This window comes from Arvicanthis niloticus, chromosome 4 (assembly GCF_011762505.2).
Source record: "Arvicanthis niloticus isolate mArvNil1 chromosome 4, mArvNil1.pat.X, whole genome shotgun sequence".
Lineage (NCBI taxonomy): Eukaryota > Metazoa > Chordata > Mammalia > Rodentia > Muridae > Arvicanthis > Arvicanthis niloticus.
In genome coordinates this window covers 100135420-100154093 of record NC_047661.1, presented here as the reverse complement: position 1 = coordinate 100154093, position 18674 = coordinate 100135420, and the positions used below count along the sequence as shown (strand labels likewise).

General features: G+C 49.2%; 1 protein-coding gene and 1 long non-coding RNA gene across 6 annotated transcripts in view; one reads left to right on the top strand and one right to left on the bottom strand.

Moving 5' to 3' along the window:
* The window catches only part of Bcar3 (BCAR3 adaptor protein, NSP family member), a 110024-nt gene that overhangs the window by 14526 nt on the left and 76824 nt on the right, over positions 1 to 18674 (bottom strand). For 3 of the 5 annotated variants that reach the window (XM_034500528.2, XM_076933203.1, XM_034500530.2), the window contains 4 exons: positions 9607 to 9735; positions 6243 to 6682; positions 3582 to 3685; positions 1894 to 2546 (listed from right to left, as the gene is read on the bottom strand). In XM_034500528.2, coding sequence (XP_034356419.1) covers positions 1894 to 2546; positions 3582 to 3685; positions 6243 to 6682; positions 9607 to 9735 — 1326 coding nt within the window. Of the gene's footprint in view, positions 1 to 1893; positions 2547 to 3581; positions 3686 to 3803; positions 5359 to 6242; positions 6683 to 9606; positions 9736 to 18674 lie in introns of those variants that run through there. The other 2 variants (XM_034500529.2, XM_034500531.2) reach the window with 2 other exon arrangements.
* LOC143442124 (uncharacterized) lies at positions 4874 to 10286 on the top strand. Its single transcript, XR_013110105.1, has 3 exons — positions 4874 to 5009; positions 9186 to 9294; positions 9774 to 10286. It is a non-coding gene; the product is annotated as an uncharacterized LOC143442124 (long non-coding RNA).

Sequence of the window (18674 nt, the reverse complement as noted above, 5' to 3'; positions counted from 1 at the left end):
CAATCTCATTCCCTGGCTTTCTCCTTGGAGCCTGCATAGCAGGGACACACGCTCTTTCTTCTCCGAGCATGGATGACACCCCCATCCACATCCCCATCTAGTTAGCCTTTCAGTCCTGGATTCAGGAAAAGGGCTTTTTCTACCCTGGTTATTCAGTGACCCTCCAGTTTATTCTGGGAGTCCTTTATCAGGCCCCAAACTCCCTGGGGTATTGCTAGGGGATTAGATTTGCAGGCAGGATTCCTGACACAGGAAGGGAAGTCCAGCTTTTGAATAAACCTAACCTTTGAAATTCATGGCCTTCTCTGAGCTGAATGAAACAGGGCTTCAGATTTCACTGAGGCCTTATCTGTCACTCAAATGCCCAAGTATCAACTGCTACATACCAAGAAGGTAGGCTAAGCCCAAGATGCCCGTTGTCTAAGGGATACCAAGAGCTTACATACATTACATCCTGAAGCAAAGGCCCCTACTAAAAATGAGGGCGGGGCTGGAGAGATGGCACTGGCTGCTCTTCCAAAGGTCCTGAGTTCAATTCCCAGCAACCACAGAGTAGCTCACAACCATCTGGAATAGAATCTGATCCCCTCTTCTGGTGTGCATGAAAACAGAGCACTCATATACAGAAAACAAATAAATAAATCTGTAAAAAAAAAAATCAAAGATGATGTATGTAGATGTAGAATGAGAGTCAGGCTTGGAATTCTGTGGATGATAAACAGTGTTATTTACAAATGTGAACAGGCCTGGCATTCTGGAGTTTCTAAAATTAGCTTTTATTTTTTATTTTATTTCATGTGTGTGCATGTTTTGCCTGCATGTATGTCTATGAAACACATGTGTGACTGGTACCCACAGACACCAGAAAGGGGTCTCAGATCCCCGGGACATGGAGTTATAGACAGTTGAAAGCTGCCATGTGGGTGCTGGGAACGAAACTGAGGTCCCGTGGAAGAGCAGCCGGTGTTCTCAACCACTGAGCCATCTCTCTAGCCTGAGTTCTAAGATTTTCTTTTTAAATTACATTTTGCGTGTGTGTATGCATGTGTACACATGTATATATGCCACGGTGTGTGTGCAGGTCAGAGGATAACTTGCAGAAGCTGGTCCTCTTTCAACCATGTGGGTTCTGGGGAATGTATTCAGGTTGTGGCTTGCCAGCCAGCTACGTATACCTGATGAGCCATCTCACTGACCCCAGAAACTGGATTTTGTAGGATTTTATCTTTTCTTCTAACCTGCATCTTACACTTTTTTAACTTGAACAATTTTTGTTAAAAAAAAAATCAAGTTGAAGATGATTATTGTAAAGATCATATTGGAAATAAAATAAATATGCCATGTAAGTATAATGCGTAATAGCATAAAACAGCAAGGGCCCTGCCACGCCCGCAACCAGCCTTTCTGCTATCCTCCTTTGCCCCCCGCTGGTCCAGTTCTGACAGGGCTGAGGGGAGTTCTTAACTAAGTAAGGAGGGAAGAGGAGGAAGAGGGGAGGAGGAGGAGGAAGAGGAGGAGGAGGAAGAAGGAGGAGAAGGAAGAAGGAGGAGGAGGAAGAATAAGAGGTGGAAGAGGAGGAGGAAGAAGAGGAAGAAGAGGAGGAGGAAGAAGAAGAGGAAGAGGAAGAAGAAGAGGAGGAGGAAGAAGAAGAGGAGGAGGAGGAGTCACAGACCCTCTTGTCTTTAGCAGGTTGGGTTCAGGGGCAGGTCTGCCCTCCCTCTGTCCAAGTTTCCTGCTGGGCAAAGGTTGCTCTGACAGTAGTTCCCACCCTGCAAATAAATCTCCACACCTGCGTTACTGTCTGGCTTTTTTTCTCTATGACAAAACATCTACCCAGCAAGGCAGGGTATGGCCAGGTAGAGTAGAGGAAGGGGACAGCCACAGAACACTAACCTTGCAGTCCACACTCAGCATGTGCTTCGCAATGACCCTGGCATCATGGTTGGTGAACAGTTCTTTCGCATGTTTCAGCATGGCCGTTTCCAGGGGCTTGTTCTCTGGAGGGAGGAGCTTGGACCCAAAGTCATTGGGTCTGAATGATGACACGGTCTCCATGAGAGGTGGCACAAACGTGGTCTTGTCCTCCTGTCCCTCATCCGTCTGCGCTGCCAGCGGATCCCAATGTCTCACTTGGTCATCCCCATCAAGGATCAAGTAGTTGATGCCAGAGTTCCGGGGACCCGATGCCCCATTCTGTTTGGCTGTCAGCAGCATCTCGTGGCTGTTGTGAGCTTGTGAGGGAAGCCTGGCTCCCCGGTCACAGCCCACCGCAAAAGCGGGGTTCAGTTCACAGTAGTTGGCCTCTGAGTTGAGCCAGGGAGATGGAGAGGGGGGAACCTTGAGGAAGGGCACCTTGCAGGGTTTGGGGGGTGGCTTGGGGCACAGCTGGCTGTCCGATCCCCGAAGCGCCTCCCCTGCCCTAGCATCCGAAGAGAACCTTCGTACCAGTGCCGGACTCAGAGTGGGCTCGCTGCCAGTCCTGAACACGGGAGAGTTGGGGCAAGGGCTTGTGTCCATACTCGGAGACTGGGGGGGCAGCTTGCAGCCTGTGGAGGAGAAAAGAAAGTCAGAGAAAGCTCACTTGTCTGGAGAACAGAAAACAAAATAGGAGTGACCGCTTCCAGCTCTCACCCTATGCCCTTGGGTTCCCCTCTCTGCCACAAAAGAAAACACCGTCACTTTCTCACACCAGGTCTGGTTTGTGGCAGCTGAGAACACTGTGAAGGCTTCCCTGGCTCCACCTCACTGTAGAGGTGATTCTGAATCCCAAGGGCTGGGCTCTAACACCATTTTATGGTCATAGCAGGTTGGGGCAGTCAGAACAGAGAAACATGTCTTGGGCAGTAAACAGCACAATCTTGTCAGAAGAAATAGAAACCTTCTGCCACATAGCACTAAGGGCTCTGAGTCACAGAGTCAGGGTGGATCTCAGGCAGCATGAAAGAGAGAGCAAGAGATGAAGGAAGATAGTTAGACACACGGAGATAAGCCAAACAAACATTTTACAAAGGAGCACTGGGAAAAATCACTTTGTGGCCCTGTGGAAGGTTACTCATTAAAAGAAACGAAAAACTCTCCCACTGGCACTAAATGCTTATGGACTTCCCAAGTTCCATGCCCCACCACTCTTCTGGTCGTGAAAAGAACACAGAGAAACAGCAAGGTGTCCAGCGGCTCCATCAGCAGCCCCAGGACAAACTGAGCCACTGATGGGGGTCAGGGGACAGCTAAGGAATGAGCCCTTCTATCGTGGTGACTACCACTTATCAACAGGGTTTGAAATGTAAAAATCTTGGGTACGAATGCTAGGTGACCCTCGTACTCAATACCTTAATTCCTCAGTTTCCCCAGCTGCAACATGAGGATAACTGCACCCGCTTTGAAGTTTCATTATGGAACTTAAATGCTCCAATACGTAAAGCGTCAAGCTCAGCGTACCACAACCAAACAGTCTTGCCAACCTCGCCTCCAAGCTGAGGTTAGGGAGGCTTCAAACCCCGTGGTTTGTTTGAGCAGAAAAAGTCCGAGGGCGCCCAGAGCCACACCGCTACCTTCTTGGCTGACATGCCCCCCACACCTACCTATCGGCAGGTGACTCTCCGACTGGTGAGCTTTGAGGGTTAAGGCCTTCCTGTCCTGCACGTGATCCAGGCAGGCGGGCTGGCTGCCGCTCTTCTCTTTATTCCTGAAGCCAGAGACCAGGCAGAAACATGTCATTAAGTAGCAAAACCCTCCTTTAGGCAGCGTCACGTCACGGAGAGTTAAGAAGCGAAAACTCCCAGAATGAATGCAGCCACGCATACCCTAACAGTAAAGGAAAGGTCGAAGAGGAGGGGCAACTGACAGGGTGTGCCGGGTCCCTGGGCCGGAGCAGCCGAGTCCGAGGCTCCTTCCTCAGCCCTTCCATCCTGTTGAAGAGAGCATGCTGAATGGGTCACAATCCTCTGGGGAGCAGTGGGAAGGCATCTGATGAACTGGAATGTGTACTTTAAAAAGGAAAAAAAAAGCTTTAAATGATTCTCACTCCCTGGGGAAATGGCTTATTTAACTAACACGACTTTTCCACAATGGATCAACGTCAACCGGGAGGAAGCTGGAGGCCGCTCTCCATTTCTATGTACAGATTGACACTCCCCTTCTCCATCCCTAAGAACCTGCAGATTCCAGGGGTGGCTGTCATACCTATCTTCCTGGCTGGGCCTGGAGCACCCGCAGATGACCTCTAACTGCTGAGTTAGAGGGAAAAGTCTCCAGTACTGTCACCAAATGGTTACTGGGAGGCCCAGAGCACAACCACCCAGGGGAAAGGTAGAGGGTAAGTTGAGGCACTGTCTCCAACCCTCCCTCTGTCCTGATTAATTGGGGATCATTCTAATTACAGCCAGTAGCCTGGACTCTGTTGATAGAGGAAGAGACACACAGTACCAGCCAGGCTGCAATGAACAGATCCTGAAACATAAACCAGTCTCATACAAACCGGAAGATCTTTCCTACCTTTGGAAACAAACAAACGGAAAAAATTAAATAAAAACCCTCCCAGCAACCACTCAAAGATAAGTAGGTCGGAGCAAATTACAAAAGGAAATTCGGAGAAATGATATTTGAGTCATGTCCGCCATGATCAGCAATCAACCAATCAGATCATTCCAGGGGCCCAGGGCAGCTAGCTAGGTGCAAAGTCGGGTGCCTGAGAATGCACACCTTTGCCCAGGGGCCTCAGGCTGCCAGCCAAGCAGCAGGTGGCAGTGGGCCAAAGCTGACGTGGGGAAGTCACTGAAGGGCAGCAGGGTAGAATGACTAGCCCATGAAGGCCATTGGTCATGCTGAGGTTGCCCTTCCCCCACCTGAAGTGTGTTGGCTGCTTCCTGTGGGAAGCTGTACCAGAGCCTCTGCGTTCCAAAGGACAATCAGAAAAGAGCATCTCCCATATCCTTCCTTGCCCCCCTGCTAAGTCTGACTTTTGCCTCCCCTGCAGAGAGAAACAGTGACCAGGAATACCAGCACCTGCTGTAAGTCAACACTTTCCACTTCCTGCACCCTCGCTGCTTCTATGCTTCCAGACCAGGAAAGGGAGTCCCAGAGAAGTTAAGGTGTCCTCCCAGGGGTGGCACAGCTAGCCACATGGAACCAGCGTGGAGCCACGGGTTCTGAGTCAGTTGCTGACTAATACATACCAGGCAACAGTTACAGTTTGTGTTACTTACACAGTCCTGTATTTCATAAGGCGTTTGCAGTAAAGAAATTATAGTTTATATTTTCTCTTGGCCCAGACAGGAAAGCGGAGCGGCAAATAGACACGCTGACTTATATGTGGGGGCTCAGAAGCCAGGAGCAGGGGCAGGGCTGCTGCACACTAGAAGGGTCCAGTCTGTATCTCAGCTTTCCTCCCCCCCCCCCCCCCCCCCCCCCCCCCCCCCCCGCTCCAGCAATTGGCTCTGTCAAGGCTTCTCAGCTCTGGAAGCCAGGTCCTATGCAAATACAGAGCTCGCTTCTCAGTCCTTTCCTGCCTAGTCTCTTGCACGCTTCTCTTCAATCCCAGGGCCACCGGGTCCAGTTTCCTCCCTCTGCGCTTTAAACCCCATCTGTTCCCTGCAAGTCAGTCCTTTTCCACCAGTCCCTAGCCTCAGCACTGACCCCTGCTGGATGCTGATACTCAGTACGTCCCTGCCCTCCCCATAGAACACTGCCTAGGTGGGCTTTTCAATCTCCCTCTAACCTTGAAGACCTCAGAAGTCTACCCCACCCCACCCACTTCCGGCCTGGGCCCTTGCTGGAACCTACACTGGCTTCCCTGCTTCGGTCTCTCTCCCCGTTCTGCGCTTACTGCTACTCAGTTCTGCTTCCCTTACACAGACCCTCCACTCTAGCCTGGCCAATCAACCCTCCAGGCTCCTCTGGTCCTTGAATGTCTCACATTAAATCCCTAGAACCTCCTCTTCTTTTCAGTGTCCCCCAAATATCCCCTGCTCAGACCCTGTTGTTGTTTTTGCTGGGTTTTTTTTTATTGTTTTTGTGTGAGAGATAGGGATCTCATTTTGTAGTCGAGGATGGCCTTGAACTTGGGGCATTCCCCCCCCACCCCCATTTCCGCCTCAAAGCACTAACATTACAGGCATGCATCATGCATCCAGCCCCACCATTTGCTTTCGATGCTCTTTAAGTGACAGCCGTCCACTGTGGGTGTACTAATGTCCTCTCCTCCCCTTAGCCTGAGCCAGGCCCCCAGCACCCCACAAACCTACCTGAGGAGGTTTCCTCGGGGCAAGCAGTGTTCCCGAGCCTGGAGGCTACCTGTGGTGAGGCTCAGCCTCTTTACATCTGGCCTTCCCTCAGCAAGGCTGCCCTCCCGGCCTCGGCCTGGGGAGGTACCATAACGCTCCTCCAGACACCAGAGGGGCACTGTCCTATTGATAGGCTGGAAGATGATGGCACCACTCTGCTGGGAGATGGGCCGCCGGTTGCCCACGTAGCAGCGGACCAGCCCGGGGATGGAGTCAAAGCTCTCCATCTCAAATTGGTACTGCACACGGCTGTAGGCCTCACTGAGCCGCAGAACAGTCCGGTTGATCTTAAAGTGCTGAGCAAGGTTCTTCCACTGACAGGTCAGGACAAAGTTTCCTGGGCTAGACAGGGAATCACGAACCAGGAAGTCCCCATCACGCTGCACAAGGTTTTCAGACACCTGTAGACAAAATGGTGAATGAGGAGCAGGAAAGGCAAACATACTCTCTTAAGAACGTAGGAGAAGGCAGCGCTGCTATGTTGCCTCCGTGTGCGCATGTGTGCACATGCGTGCCGAGACCAGAGGAATCTTAGGCACAATCGGTCTCCCACAAGCCAGGGATTTGCTTCTCTCGGTGTCTCTAGTGCATGTGTTACCACACCTGCCTCTCCTGCTTTTTATTTTTGTTTTGTTTCTAATGTGGGTTCTGGGGATTGAACTGAGATCCTTGTACTTGCAAGATGACTATTTTACCAATGGAGCCATATCCTACCTAGCACTCCCCTTTTGAGTCACGGCTTTAGTTTGTTTGTTAAATGTCACACTCAAGAACTGTATCCTAGCTGGGTATGGCCATGCACAGTGGTGGTCTATGTGCTCAGGAAACTGAGACGGGGGACTGTGAGTTTGAAGCCAGCCTGGGTTACATAATACATTCGAGGTCAGCCCTCTCTCAAATGCAAAACAAAACACCCAAACTACTTATGGACCATCTGCTACGTACTCAGCACTACTGCAGGCTCAGGAGACACAGCAATGACTAAGTGTACTTCCTCGGGGACTTTGGAGAGAGAGAGAGAGAGAGAGAGAGAGAGAGAGAGAGAGAGAGATTGGCGTAGCACTCTCAGAGCAGACAGTGGTAGGTATTGTGAGTAAGATATTGTGAAGCTAAGGAAAAAAAAAACTTTGGGAGATGGGCTACATGGGGGGGGGGGCTATTGTTCAGATGAGAGTGGCCAGGAAGCTGTCCCAAGAAGAGGACATTTACACAGACTTGAAGGATGTAAAACAGAGGGAAGAAATGAGGTTGTGTGCTCAAAGGGTCTGATTTTCCTTCTAGTCAGCAAAGGGAGGGGGAAGCGGCTCTATGGGTCCCCTAAACATCCCCCTAAGATTCTTGTCTAGAGAGCAGGATGAACCCAGGGATGACACGGTGGATTCTGGGCAGGCTATGAGGCTAGAAAAAATAAAAATACAAAGTCACCTGAGGTCTCCTCACCTCACAAAGTTATTGTAAAGATAATCCATTTGCATATGAGAGATAGGCAAAGCCCAAGTACAGTGCCTGCAACACAATGGACATCCCCATAGGTGCCCACTACAGCAATGCCGATGTTTAAGCGAAGATGTATACTGTGGTCCAGTCCATCATTCCGGAGCCTGAACACCTAGGTTTGCATTCTGCCCCAGCTGTGTGACTAGACAAATTACATAAGTGCCTTGTGGCTCAGTTACATCATCCATAAGTTGTAGATAATGCTATTGCTTATAGAGTGGTTGAAAGCCTCAAAGGGATGGAGTGTTGGCACCCTACTACCATCGCCATAGAGTTTCAGTCAGTCAGTCCAAAATGATGTACTCCTGAGAGCTCACCCTCCTGGCACACTAACAAGGACAGCAGTGATGACATTTTTCCCTAGGATATTCTAGCATCCAAGTGACGCTATACTTCTGCTAGCTCAGAATAGTGTGCTGCCATGGTTACTTTATAACTGCCTCTTTGCCTTAAAAATACATTTTCATGCAGAAATTCCATTTCCCGGAATTGAGCCAGTAGAAAGAATTATAGGTCTGAACATGGTAGTTATCTTACAGGATGTTACTCCGGCTGCTAGGAACACTCTAAGTACCCCATAAATTGTGATGTGTGTGCGTGATGGCCATATACACAGCGTGCGCTGGTGCAGCGGAAGAGTTTACAGCCCGAGCCAATTCCCAGGGCGCATCATTAAGTGAGGAAAGTGGACCACAGAAAGCAGGAGGATCTCCGTTTTGATTGAAGAGGTCTGGAGGGATACACACCAAAATGCTCATAACAACTATCTCCAGGGGAGACAATCAGGGATAGGAGTTGAATTCTCTTTTTTCTTATCTGTATCTTCTACCATCGGTTTTAAGGTTACAAGAAATATTTATCTCAAGATCGGAATAAGAATGATTTCTTTGACAGTATTAAAAAAAAATATGGGGCTGGTAAGATAAGGCTTAGCAAGTGAAGGTGCTTGAGTTCGGATCCCTGAGATTCATGTGGTGGAAAGAGAGTTGTCTTTTGATATCTGTGTGTGTGTTGTGGCACACTGCACACACACACACACACACACACACACACACACACACAAAATAAATAAATAAATAAATAAATAAATAAATAAATAAATGAAATAATAATTTTTAAAAACTGAAACTGGTTACACCAAAGACAGTATTTACAACATGCTGCCACCCTCCTTAGACCTGGATATGCATTTCCTGCTGTGCTGTCCTTGATTAATGACTGGCCAGATTATGCTTATAATAAAAACCCATGGGGAGCTGCACACTTCAATTCTGCAGACTTAGCCTATTTTTTAACTCTTATAGTATCAAATAATAACATTATTAATGACAACCAAGTGAAATATCCTGAGCCATAAAGCCATGGCCCCTGGGGTCATCCCTCTTCTTCCCCATCTTTGAATCACAGGACTCAGTGAAGAATAACAGAAGAGAGTGGACACTCGCTTGCCCCATTGAAGCAGGGGTGGCCTTGTCAGTCTGTGCCACCTGCCCTGTGGCACAAGAACTTTGCAAAGGTAAGTCATTGCCTTCAAAAAAGGGTGCAAGTAGTAGGAGGCTCTGGCCACTGGCCAAGGGCTTAATTAATCTGAAACCCAGGCATCTATGTACTTCTGGCAGCTGGTACTGCACATGTATGTAGACCCCAGGAGCACTGTTTTTTCCCTCATGGCTGGAAATATATTTGGAGTCCCACCTTTAGCTCTTCCAAAGGTCTCTTTAGAGACGGTTCTAAGTTAAGTCACTTCGCAGCACGAGCGTTCTGTGGTCTCTGAGCAGGATTCAACAGTGCCATCAGAGTGAGAGTCCCTGAGGGGAGCAGAGCGTACCTGTCGGGGGATCCGGCCGTGGTACCAGGCGTGGCTTCGTAGGTCCTCACTGCTTAACAGCAGCTCCTCCTCCAGTTCCTTTTTTAGCCTCTCAGGGGTCCTGTCCATGATGTGCCTCTCCTTGGAGAACTGTAACACAGAGCCCACAGTGATCTCACCTTCCCCAGGCCGGGGCAGACCATGCCAGCCGCAGATGACCACCACCTCGATGGTCCTCCACTTTGCTGAGCAAACGAACGTAAGCCCCAAATGGAACTGGAGACGGACGACAATTAGCCGTGACCTCTCGCTTCTCCAGCTGCAGGTACAGGACAGAATCTTCACCTGCGCATCGAGCTCTGGCAGGGAAATCGCTCCTAAAGCAATGAGCTGAGCAAGAGGTGGAAGGGCCAGAGGAGCTCGGCCAGGAGGCTCTCTTCCTGTGGGAGCTTCCTCATTCTCTTTTATAACTGTCCTATGATGGAGCTGGGAAGGACAGCAGTTCCCCAGTGGCCTCTGACCTGGGCCTCAGGGACAGTATAGCCCAAAGCATAGTCCTCCAGGTTGGTAGCAAAGGCTCTGGTTTTCTTTCTTTCTTTCCTTTTCTTTTGGACAAACTTCAGTCAGGAATTAAAGTTAGCTTATAAAAGATTTCTAAGCAGATGGAGCAATTTTCATCCCCCCCCAATCTAAAATAAATGTCTGAGTTATACATAATCTTTAAAATAATGTTTAAAATATTTATTTTTTTTAAAGCATCTGTTTATTTTAATTTTATTCCTATGGGTATTTTGCCTGCATGTTTGTCATGTGTATACAATGCCAGTAGAGGCCAGAAGAGGGCGTCAGGTCCTCTGGACTTGGAATTACAGGTGGTTATGAACCACCCTGTGGGTGCTGGGAACCAGAAACAGGTCCTTTGTTAGAGCAACAAGTGCTATTAACAGCACAGTCATCTTTCCAGCCCTCTATAGATAATTTCTTGCACATGTGTGTGTGTATGAATTTCAAGCTGACATGTGGATGGATGCACAGATGGGTGCCTGGAGGGGCCTGAGGTGGATACTGGGCAACTTCCTTGATATCCCTTTGTAGCAGGATGCTTATTCTGCTACACTGTACTCTCAGTGGAGCTTGGTGAATAGGCAGTAGAAGAGGAGGTGGAGCTGGGAGAAAAAGAGGAAGGGGAGGAGAAGAAGGAGGCTATCAGCCATGGAGAACCACGTATGGGTCAAAAGCTGTCCTGGGTAGCAACTTCTATCAAAAGGTTAGATATTGGGTAACAACTCTAATTGTGTGGGAATCTTGTTATTTGAGCATTTCTAAGTATCTAAATCCTCTAGATAATCATTAAGCTTTAAGAGTCTCAATTCTATTGGGTACTGCGAGGATGGCAGATATTGTCTGGGGTTCAGCCAAGCTTTGTGGATGCTGCCATCCCCCACACTGGCGTCTCATGGGTGCCAGGGCCTGGGCATCTAGCTAGCCGGAGCTGGAGCCCCGGTCAGAGCCGAGGAGCAGCGGGAACATGGCAGCTGCCCAGGAACAAGCAGGACCGGGTACCGTTTTCTAAGTATCTCCCCTACATCTCTTATGTATTCCCTATCATATATATTGAGGTAGGGTCTCTGACTGACTCTGGAACTCACTGCTTTGAACAATCTGGCTAGCGGCTGGCTCCAGGAATCCACAATCTCTACCTCCCATACAGGTTACCATACCCAACCTGTTTTTGTGGAGTTCTGGGGATCAAACTCTGATCCTCATGACTGCATGGCAAGAGTTATGTCTACCAATCTAACCCCAGTCTGATTTTTTTGTTTGTTTGTTTTGTTTGAGACAGGGTCTTGCTATCTGTATAGCCTTGGCTACTCTTGAATTAATAATCCTCCTGCCTCAGTCTCTCAAGTGCTGGGATTACAGGCATATATTACTACTTATGCCCAGTGTGCTGGCTAGTTTTTATTTCAACATGACACAAGCTATAGTCATCTGAGAGAAGGGAACTGCAATTGAAAATAAAGACTGAGCTGCAGAAGCAAGTCTGTAAGGCATTTTCTTAATTGGTAGTTGATGTGAGAAGGCCCAGTCCATTGGATATAGCTGGGCAAGTGGTCCTGGGTTCTATAAGAAAGCAGGCTGAGCAAGACTTGAGGAGAATGCCAGTAAGCAGCACCCCTCCATGGCGTCTGCATCAGCTCCTGCCTCCAGATTCCTGCTCTGCTCCTGACTTCCTTTGATGATGAAAGAGTCAACAAAATAAGCCCCTTTTTTCCTAAGTTATTTTTGGTCATGGTTTTTCATTGCAGCAATAGGAACCCTAACTAAGACATCCAGATTGAAAAAACACTTTTTTTTTTTTTTGGTTTAATTTTTCTAATGTACTATTTCATTTTTAAGGCACACTAGGAATAGAACTTAAAGGGAAAAACTGGTCCTTCACCCCAAATAGCTTGAGAGCATTGCAGAGTAACGGCAGCAGGATTTCTAGCTAGTTGACACTGGCTCCAGGCTAGATTTAGAATCACTCCCCCTTGTACAAGCACACTGAACATGACCCATCCTGGGTTCCCAGCTAAACCAGGTTTGGGTATCACTCACTGAAGGTTATGTGAGAAGGGAAAGGCCAGGCCTCTGTGCTTCCCCAAGTTCTCCAGCATGTCCTCCAGATGCCTCAAAGAGCCACAGAATTACTCCTCACACACTGCTTAACAAAGAGAGAATGGTCCCTAAGTCTTCCCCCGCCAAGCAGAGCAGAATCAGATTTAGGATTAACTGTGCATGCCGCCCTTCATGGTGCTGGCTGGTGTGATGTGGGTGGATTTCGGGGTGGATCTTCACTTCTTCCTCTCCTCTCCCTCCTCCATCTCTCTCAGGACCTCAGGACAGACATACAAAGGTGGTTTTGTTCATTCAGTTTGCTCATTTGAGATGGCGTCTCACACTGTAGCCCAGGCTGGCCTAGAACTCACTACATGACCCACGCTGGCCTTTCTAGCACAGGAATGCTTTTGCTTTTGCCTCCAGAGTGCTGGGATTAGCAGTGTGGGCCACTATGCCTAGTGAGGGACATCTGATAGTGGAACTTATATCAAGAGTGTGCAAGGCTGACTGCCACGACTCTTGTGAGGCTCACACAGCAGTGTTTGACACTGGCAGCTCTGGGCATTAATTATGCAAAGTTACATCTGAAGACACATGTATGGATGGCAAGCTGTCAGCTGATGGCTGCCTGTTGTCTGTCTTGCCTCTTGCTAGACTCTAAGTTTCATGGGAAAAGAACCTTTTCCCCTTTTCCCTACAGCAGCGCCTCAGGCAAGGCCTGAACACCTCAAGAGCTCAGTAACGCTGCAGGGACAAACAACCCAGAGGGAGGCTTCTGCAGCTTTTCTCCCAAATTATCTGCGGTCCTATTTCTCCAGTGCGTCACCACCCTTCAGCTCAAAGCCGGTGCTCCTGACGGTTTGTGTTTTATAAAATGCCACACTGAGGTCCACCCTTGGAAGACTGACTTGGAAGAACATCTGGGATGACATGGGAGAACCAGCACCTCCATGATACCCTGGACCCTGAGGGGGAAGCCATAGCTGGGAACAACAGCTGAGAAGGGAGACATCAGGCTGGGGGCTCTGATATCCATGGGGCCCACACATCCACAGGGTCCCCAGTTTTCTATGTCACTGTCAAGCCTCAGGAAGCCTATGATTTGGGAGCTTCCTCTCAAGGTAGCTGCACTGAATCCTAACCTGTATTGTGAACGGTGTCCCTCTTAAGTCAACCCAACCACCAGACTCATTCATACCTCTTGTGCCATACCCTAGGCCCTCTCCTAGGTCTGGGCGGGAACAATGTAGGGGATCTAAACACGTACCGCCAGCTTTTTATACTCCTTGGAAATTTTACTTGCGGCCAGGCGGTGGTGGCGCACACCTTTAATCCCAGCACTTGGGAGGCAGAGGCAGGCAGATTTCTGAGTTCAAGGCCAGCCTGGTCTATAGAGTGAGTTCCAGGACAGCCAGGGCTACACAGAGAAACCCTGTCTCGAAAAACCAAAAAAAAAAAAAAAATTATTTGCTCACACCCAGAAAGCTACTCCCCTATTTGCTGCTGTGTTCTCCCCACTGAAGCCTGAAGCCCCACTGTCCAGACCCCTGCTCCCCAGGCACACCCTTCTCAGCCCCACTGTCCAGACCCCTGCTCCCCAGGCACACCCTTCTCAGCCCCACTGTCCAGACCCCTGCTCCCCAGGCACACCCTTCTCGGCCCCACTGTCCGGACCCCTGCCCCCCAGGCACACCCTTCTCAGCGTTGGCTACAGTGTACATTTTACTTTAAAGCATCACACACTCTTACTTGCTGCCCTAACTACAAACTCAGCTGGCTCTTCCGTGACTTTTGTCCCAACTCCTTAGAGGAAAATCCATAATTACTGCTATTTCCTTCTGTGCTCACAAACAGGCTGTAAATGGGTGCTACAGGAGACAGAGGTGACAATCCAGCAAGTCAAGGAAAGGAGAGAGTTGACATGGACCCTCCCTGATAGCTTGAAACAGAGCCCAGACTTTAAAAAACACAGACCATACAGTGCTGTGGGGAGTCTATGCAATGACTCTCAGGTTGCAAAGGGGACGTCGCAAGAGCACCCCGGGGGCCACCTCATGGGTAGCTGGTGTCTGTTTTTTGGAGGGAGTGGGTACCCTCTAAAACTCTCTCTTACTGTTCAATCACATATATGAACTGATGAATCTTGCTGTTAGAGACAGGTCTTGTGTAGCCCAGACTAGCCTCAAACTCACTCTGTAACCAAGGATGACCTTGGATTCCTGATCCTCCTGCTGCTTCTACCTCCCAAGGTCTGGGATTATAGACATGTGCCAACTTATCCAGCTTGCATGTGATGTATCACAAAGAGGGCTAGACCTAAGTCATCCTCATTCCTTCTACCAGCACAGGACAGCAAGCATTGCGACACCAGTCCAACCTGCCCGCTGGGCTCACTTAGTTCACTGGGCGTGCATACAGCATGCCCCAGCCCTTTAGATGAGGTGTAGGTTCCTCATCTGCTAGATGGAAAGTGACAGTAAGAAAATTCTTTTAAAAAAGTGACACTCCCTCAGCAGCCATCAATCTCCAATGTTCTTCAACTAGGGGTGGGGCCTTGGGAGCCCTCCCTCCTCTGTGCTAGTTTTTTATAATTAACTATAGTTTTCTTAGTATGGCCCTTGATGTAGCCCTGGAGCTTACTATGTAGATCTGCCTAGCCTCGAACGCAAAGATCTGCCTTCCTCTGCCTGTTGACTGCTGGGATTAAAGGTATATGCCACCACACCCAGCCCTCCATAACGGACTTTTAACTGGTCTAATTTTGTGCAGGTCTTGTGTAGGTGACCATTGCTGCTGGATTCCTGTGTGCAGCATCCATGCCATGTCCAGAGAACAGCATCTCAGAGCATGTCTCTCCATCTTGTCTGGAGGCCTGGTTTAACTCCAGCTATTGCTCATGCCAACCACAGCTATGCTGGGCTCAACCTCCTATAGAAAGGAGGCTACTCAGCTCTGGATCAAGTTCTGCAGCTTCGTTCCAGGAGCTGAAACCATCCACAATCCTATAGGATGGAGGCAGGGGCAGGCAAGACCCATACCGTCTACCCTATGGTTTTTCTGACTTTAAGCCGACTTAATAACTCCTGTATCAAAGTTGCCCTTTAGCCCAGGTCCATGTGCAAATTAGCATCCTAGTCTCATCATCAACATAGAGTCTGAGATGAGATGCAGAGAGCTGATGTCTCAGCAGCTGGAGAAGGTGGGTAAGACCTACAGTTGTCCAGCTACACTGGAATCTGGCTATAAAATTCATAAATCACTATAAAATGATGCCTTCTGGGGAACCAGAGTCTAGTTACATCTTTCTCATCAGTAGCATTTGCTGTTGCTGTTTGAGACGAGATTAATGCAGCCCAGGCTGATCTGGAACGATGTAGCTAAGGGTGGTCTTGTACACATACCTGTACCTCCTGCCTCTGCCTCCCAAGTGGTGGGACTACAGGCATACGCCATCACATGTGGGTCTGTCACTATGTCTCAATATTAAGAGGTGTTACAGCACAGTGTTTAAGAGTTGGGGCCAGTTGACCACCTCCATCCAGAGGCCCACAGCAATACTGAACAGCTGTGTGGTCTTGGACAAGTGACATTAATTCTTTGTGGAGCCCTGGATTCCTTGTCTACTAAGTGGGGATAATATGGCACATGATGTTAATAAGGACCAAATGAGCGGGTATCTGTAGGGACTTGGAACACACTCTGGCAGGGGAATCAGCACTAATGTTAGCTGTCATTATAATTACATCCAGACGCTATTAATCTAGGCCTATAAAATAAGCAGACTCGGTACCAAGGGTCTGGTGCAGGAGGCACAGAGAGGCTTGGGTTTGGGAAGAAAGCAGTCAGGGAAAGGATCCTCTCCTGGGTTTCTTCAGTCCTCTGGAGAGAGCTCAATGCCAGTTTGCCAAAGTTCAATTCCTCAGCCAGAACTGACACCAGCTGGCTGGGCACAGCTCTGAAAATCATGACCATCACTCTAACTATGAAAAGAGTGTTTCTGTAACCCCGGTGGTACCTTACAAGTCTGGTCTGAACAAGCTGTAGTAGCCAGAGCCCAGGAAATGTTGGAAAAAAGATTTTGGAGGCTCAGAGCCAGCTCCTAGAATGTGCTGGGAACCCATATTATAGTGGAAACCCGTGTTTCAACAGCTCTCCAAGGAAGAAAAAGCTAATCCAGCCTTTGAGGAGGGAAACTCTGGATCTCCTGTGTGAGCACTGGAGCCTGCATTTCACATCAAGCACAAGAATGGGCCTGGACATGTAGACAGAGTTCCTAAGCCAGCTGAGGGGCAGCAGGAGGCATCTATCAGAGGCCCTCAGAGGATGCTCCAGACTCTCATTTGCATGATGGAGACTCAGAGAAAGATGGCATCTGCGATATCATTAATATTTGCTTAAGTCTACCCCTGCCTGTAAGGAAAACTCCCCATTCCTGTAGGATTTGACATTGTACAAATCATTAGGAACTAACAGTGACATCCATGCTGAAGGGCCACCTCAGAACCTAAGATAATGTGGGTCAGCAAGCAGGGATGGAGGCTCCAGAGAGGCACATTCTCTGGGAAGACCACACACACACCAAGCTCTGGGGATAGACAAACCGCCTAGCCATCCGACCCCGCCTTTCCCGGCTCTGCAGCCTGGGTGAGTTTGTCTGCCTCTTTGTCTTTGAGTTTTCTCCTGTGTCAAAATGAGAAACACTCTGGCCCAGGGCTGTTCTCAGGACAATTCCACTGGGGTTTGGGCAGCATGAGAGAAGGGCTGGAACAGCAGAACTGAATCATGAAGGGTAGGCATCACAGCTAGGCAAAATAACTGAGTTGCTGGGTACAGTGGCCTGGAGGTTTGGGTCTGGGGACACAGGGCAGAAACCTGCAAAGGTCTAAGTGTGGATGTGGTATACACCAGTGTCTCCAGCACCTCACCCCTACCTCCAGTCCCCTCCCCCTCCCACATACACCCCTGCTTCCCAAGGACAGTTCCATCTTCACTACAGGCATGAGGTATGAAGCATCTTCCTGGACATTACTGGTTGGCCTGGGAGAGGACCCCTCACCCACCCTCGAAGAAGATACTCTAACCCACTCTGGTGAAAATAACACGAGACTTGTAGCCTGGTAGTTACTTCACCTTCGTGTTTTCTTATTTGTTGGTGTTTTTTCAGAAGGACCAATGTGGCTGAGACGATGAAACCAGCACTCAAAAGGAAGAGGAACAAGAGATGACTGAGGCATCTGTAACACGCAAGTCCCTAAACACAAACCCTGTGATTTAGCCAGCTGGGTTCGCAGCAGTTCTAACTGAGGAAGCCAGGGATCAGACACAGGGGACCTGGCACGGGAAGCTGAGGGTCAGATCGTCCTTCTTTGGATAAGGTCACAGAACGTCTCTCCCTGGTAAGGCACGGACACCCAGAGCTGCCTTAGAGGGATCAGTGAACTACAATGGGCAGAGCTTGGGGTGGAGCAGTGCTCAGAGCCACGAGGCCAGCGCAGTCATTTGAAATGTGCTGAAGATTCAAGTCTCCGTTTCTACTCCTTACACTTAGTGGCTGGCTCAGAGGCCAATATGGAGGAACCACTCATTCCTGGCCTCTGGCATCTCCTCTGATCTCATTCCCCAAATGACCTTCAGAATGACCTTTCGTTGATGGAAACCAGTCCCGATGCTGCCTCCTACCATGCCCCTATTTGCTCCCCATTTGAATTCAACTCTTGTTCTAAGACCTCTGGAGAAGCCACTTCCTATGACTTTCTCCCTCCTGGATTCAGCCCCCTACAACCTATCACCCACAATGCCACAGGTCTCTATATCACCCTTCTGCCAAGGGTGATAATTTAGTCACAGTTGCACCCGGCTAAGGCAAGATCCAGAATGACTTTCTGCTCACGCCCTAATTAATAGGCTTCCAACACAGAATTCCCTGGTTCCTGCCCATGGTGACCAGGGGCCCACACCCCACCCTGCCCCAACCATTCTTTTAAGAGCTCCACAGGCTGAAGCCATAGGAGGACCCTGCTAACCTGCTGGGCTCGGCTCTGACCTTGTGGGGAGACCCAGATCACCAAAGGGCCATGAATACTGAGGATTCCAGCAGAGGACTAAAGGATAGGAAAGAGGGACATAAATGACAGCTGGGGTCTCAGAGCCCATAAATTTGCATAAAAGTCTCAGGTTCTCATTGGTCTATGAGTTGTCACAGCCGGACTTGTCCCCAAGGACTCATAGCCATCTACAGATAAAACCTGGCTTTGTCCCACAAAGCCCCAAGCCAACTTGCTATTAAGTTGTTATGCAGGACTCCTGTCCTATGGCTCTGAATACATTGTCCTGTGTCCTCCTCTGAGACTCAGCAGTGTGGATAGAAAGACAGACAGACATACCTGGAGAGGTGCTGACTGTAGCCTGGCTGGAGCTGAAGATGGGGACTGGGGAACAGCCAGAGGGGAGCCAGATGAGGTGTAGGATGAGTTTGAAGCTGAAGC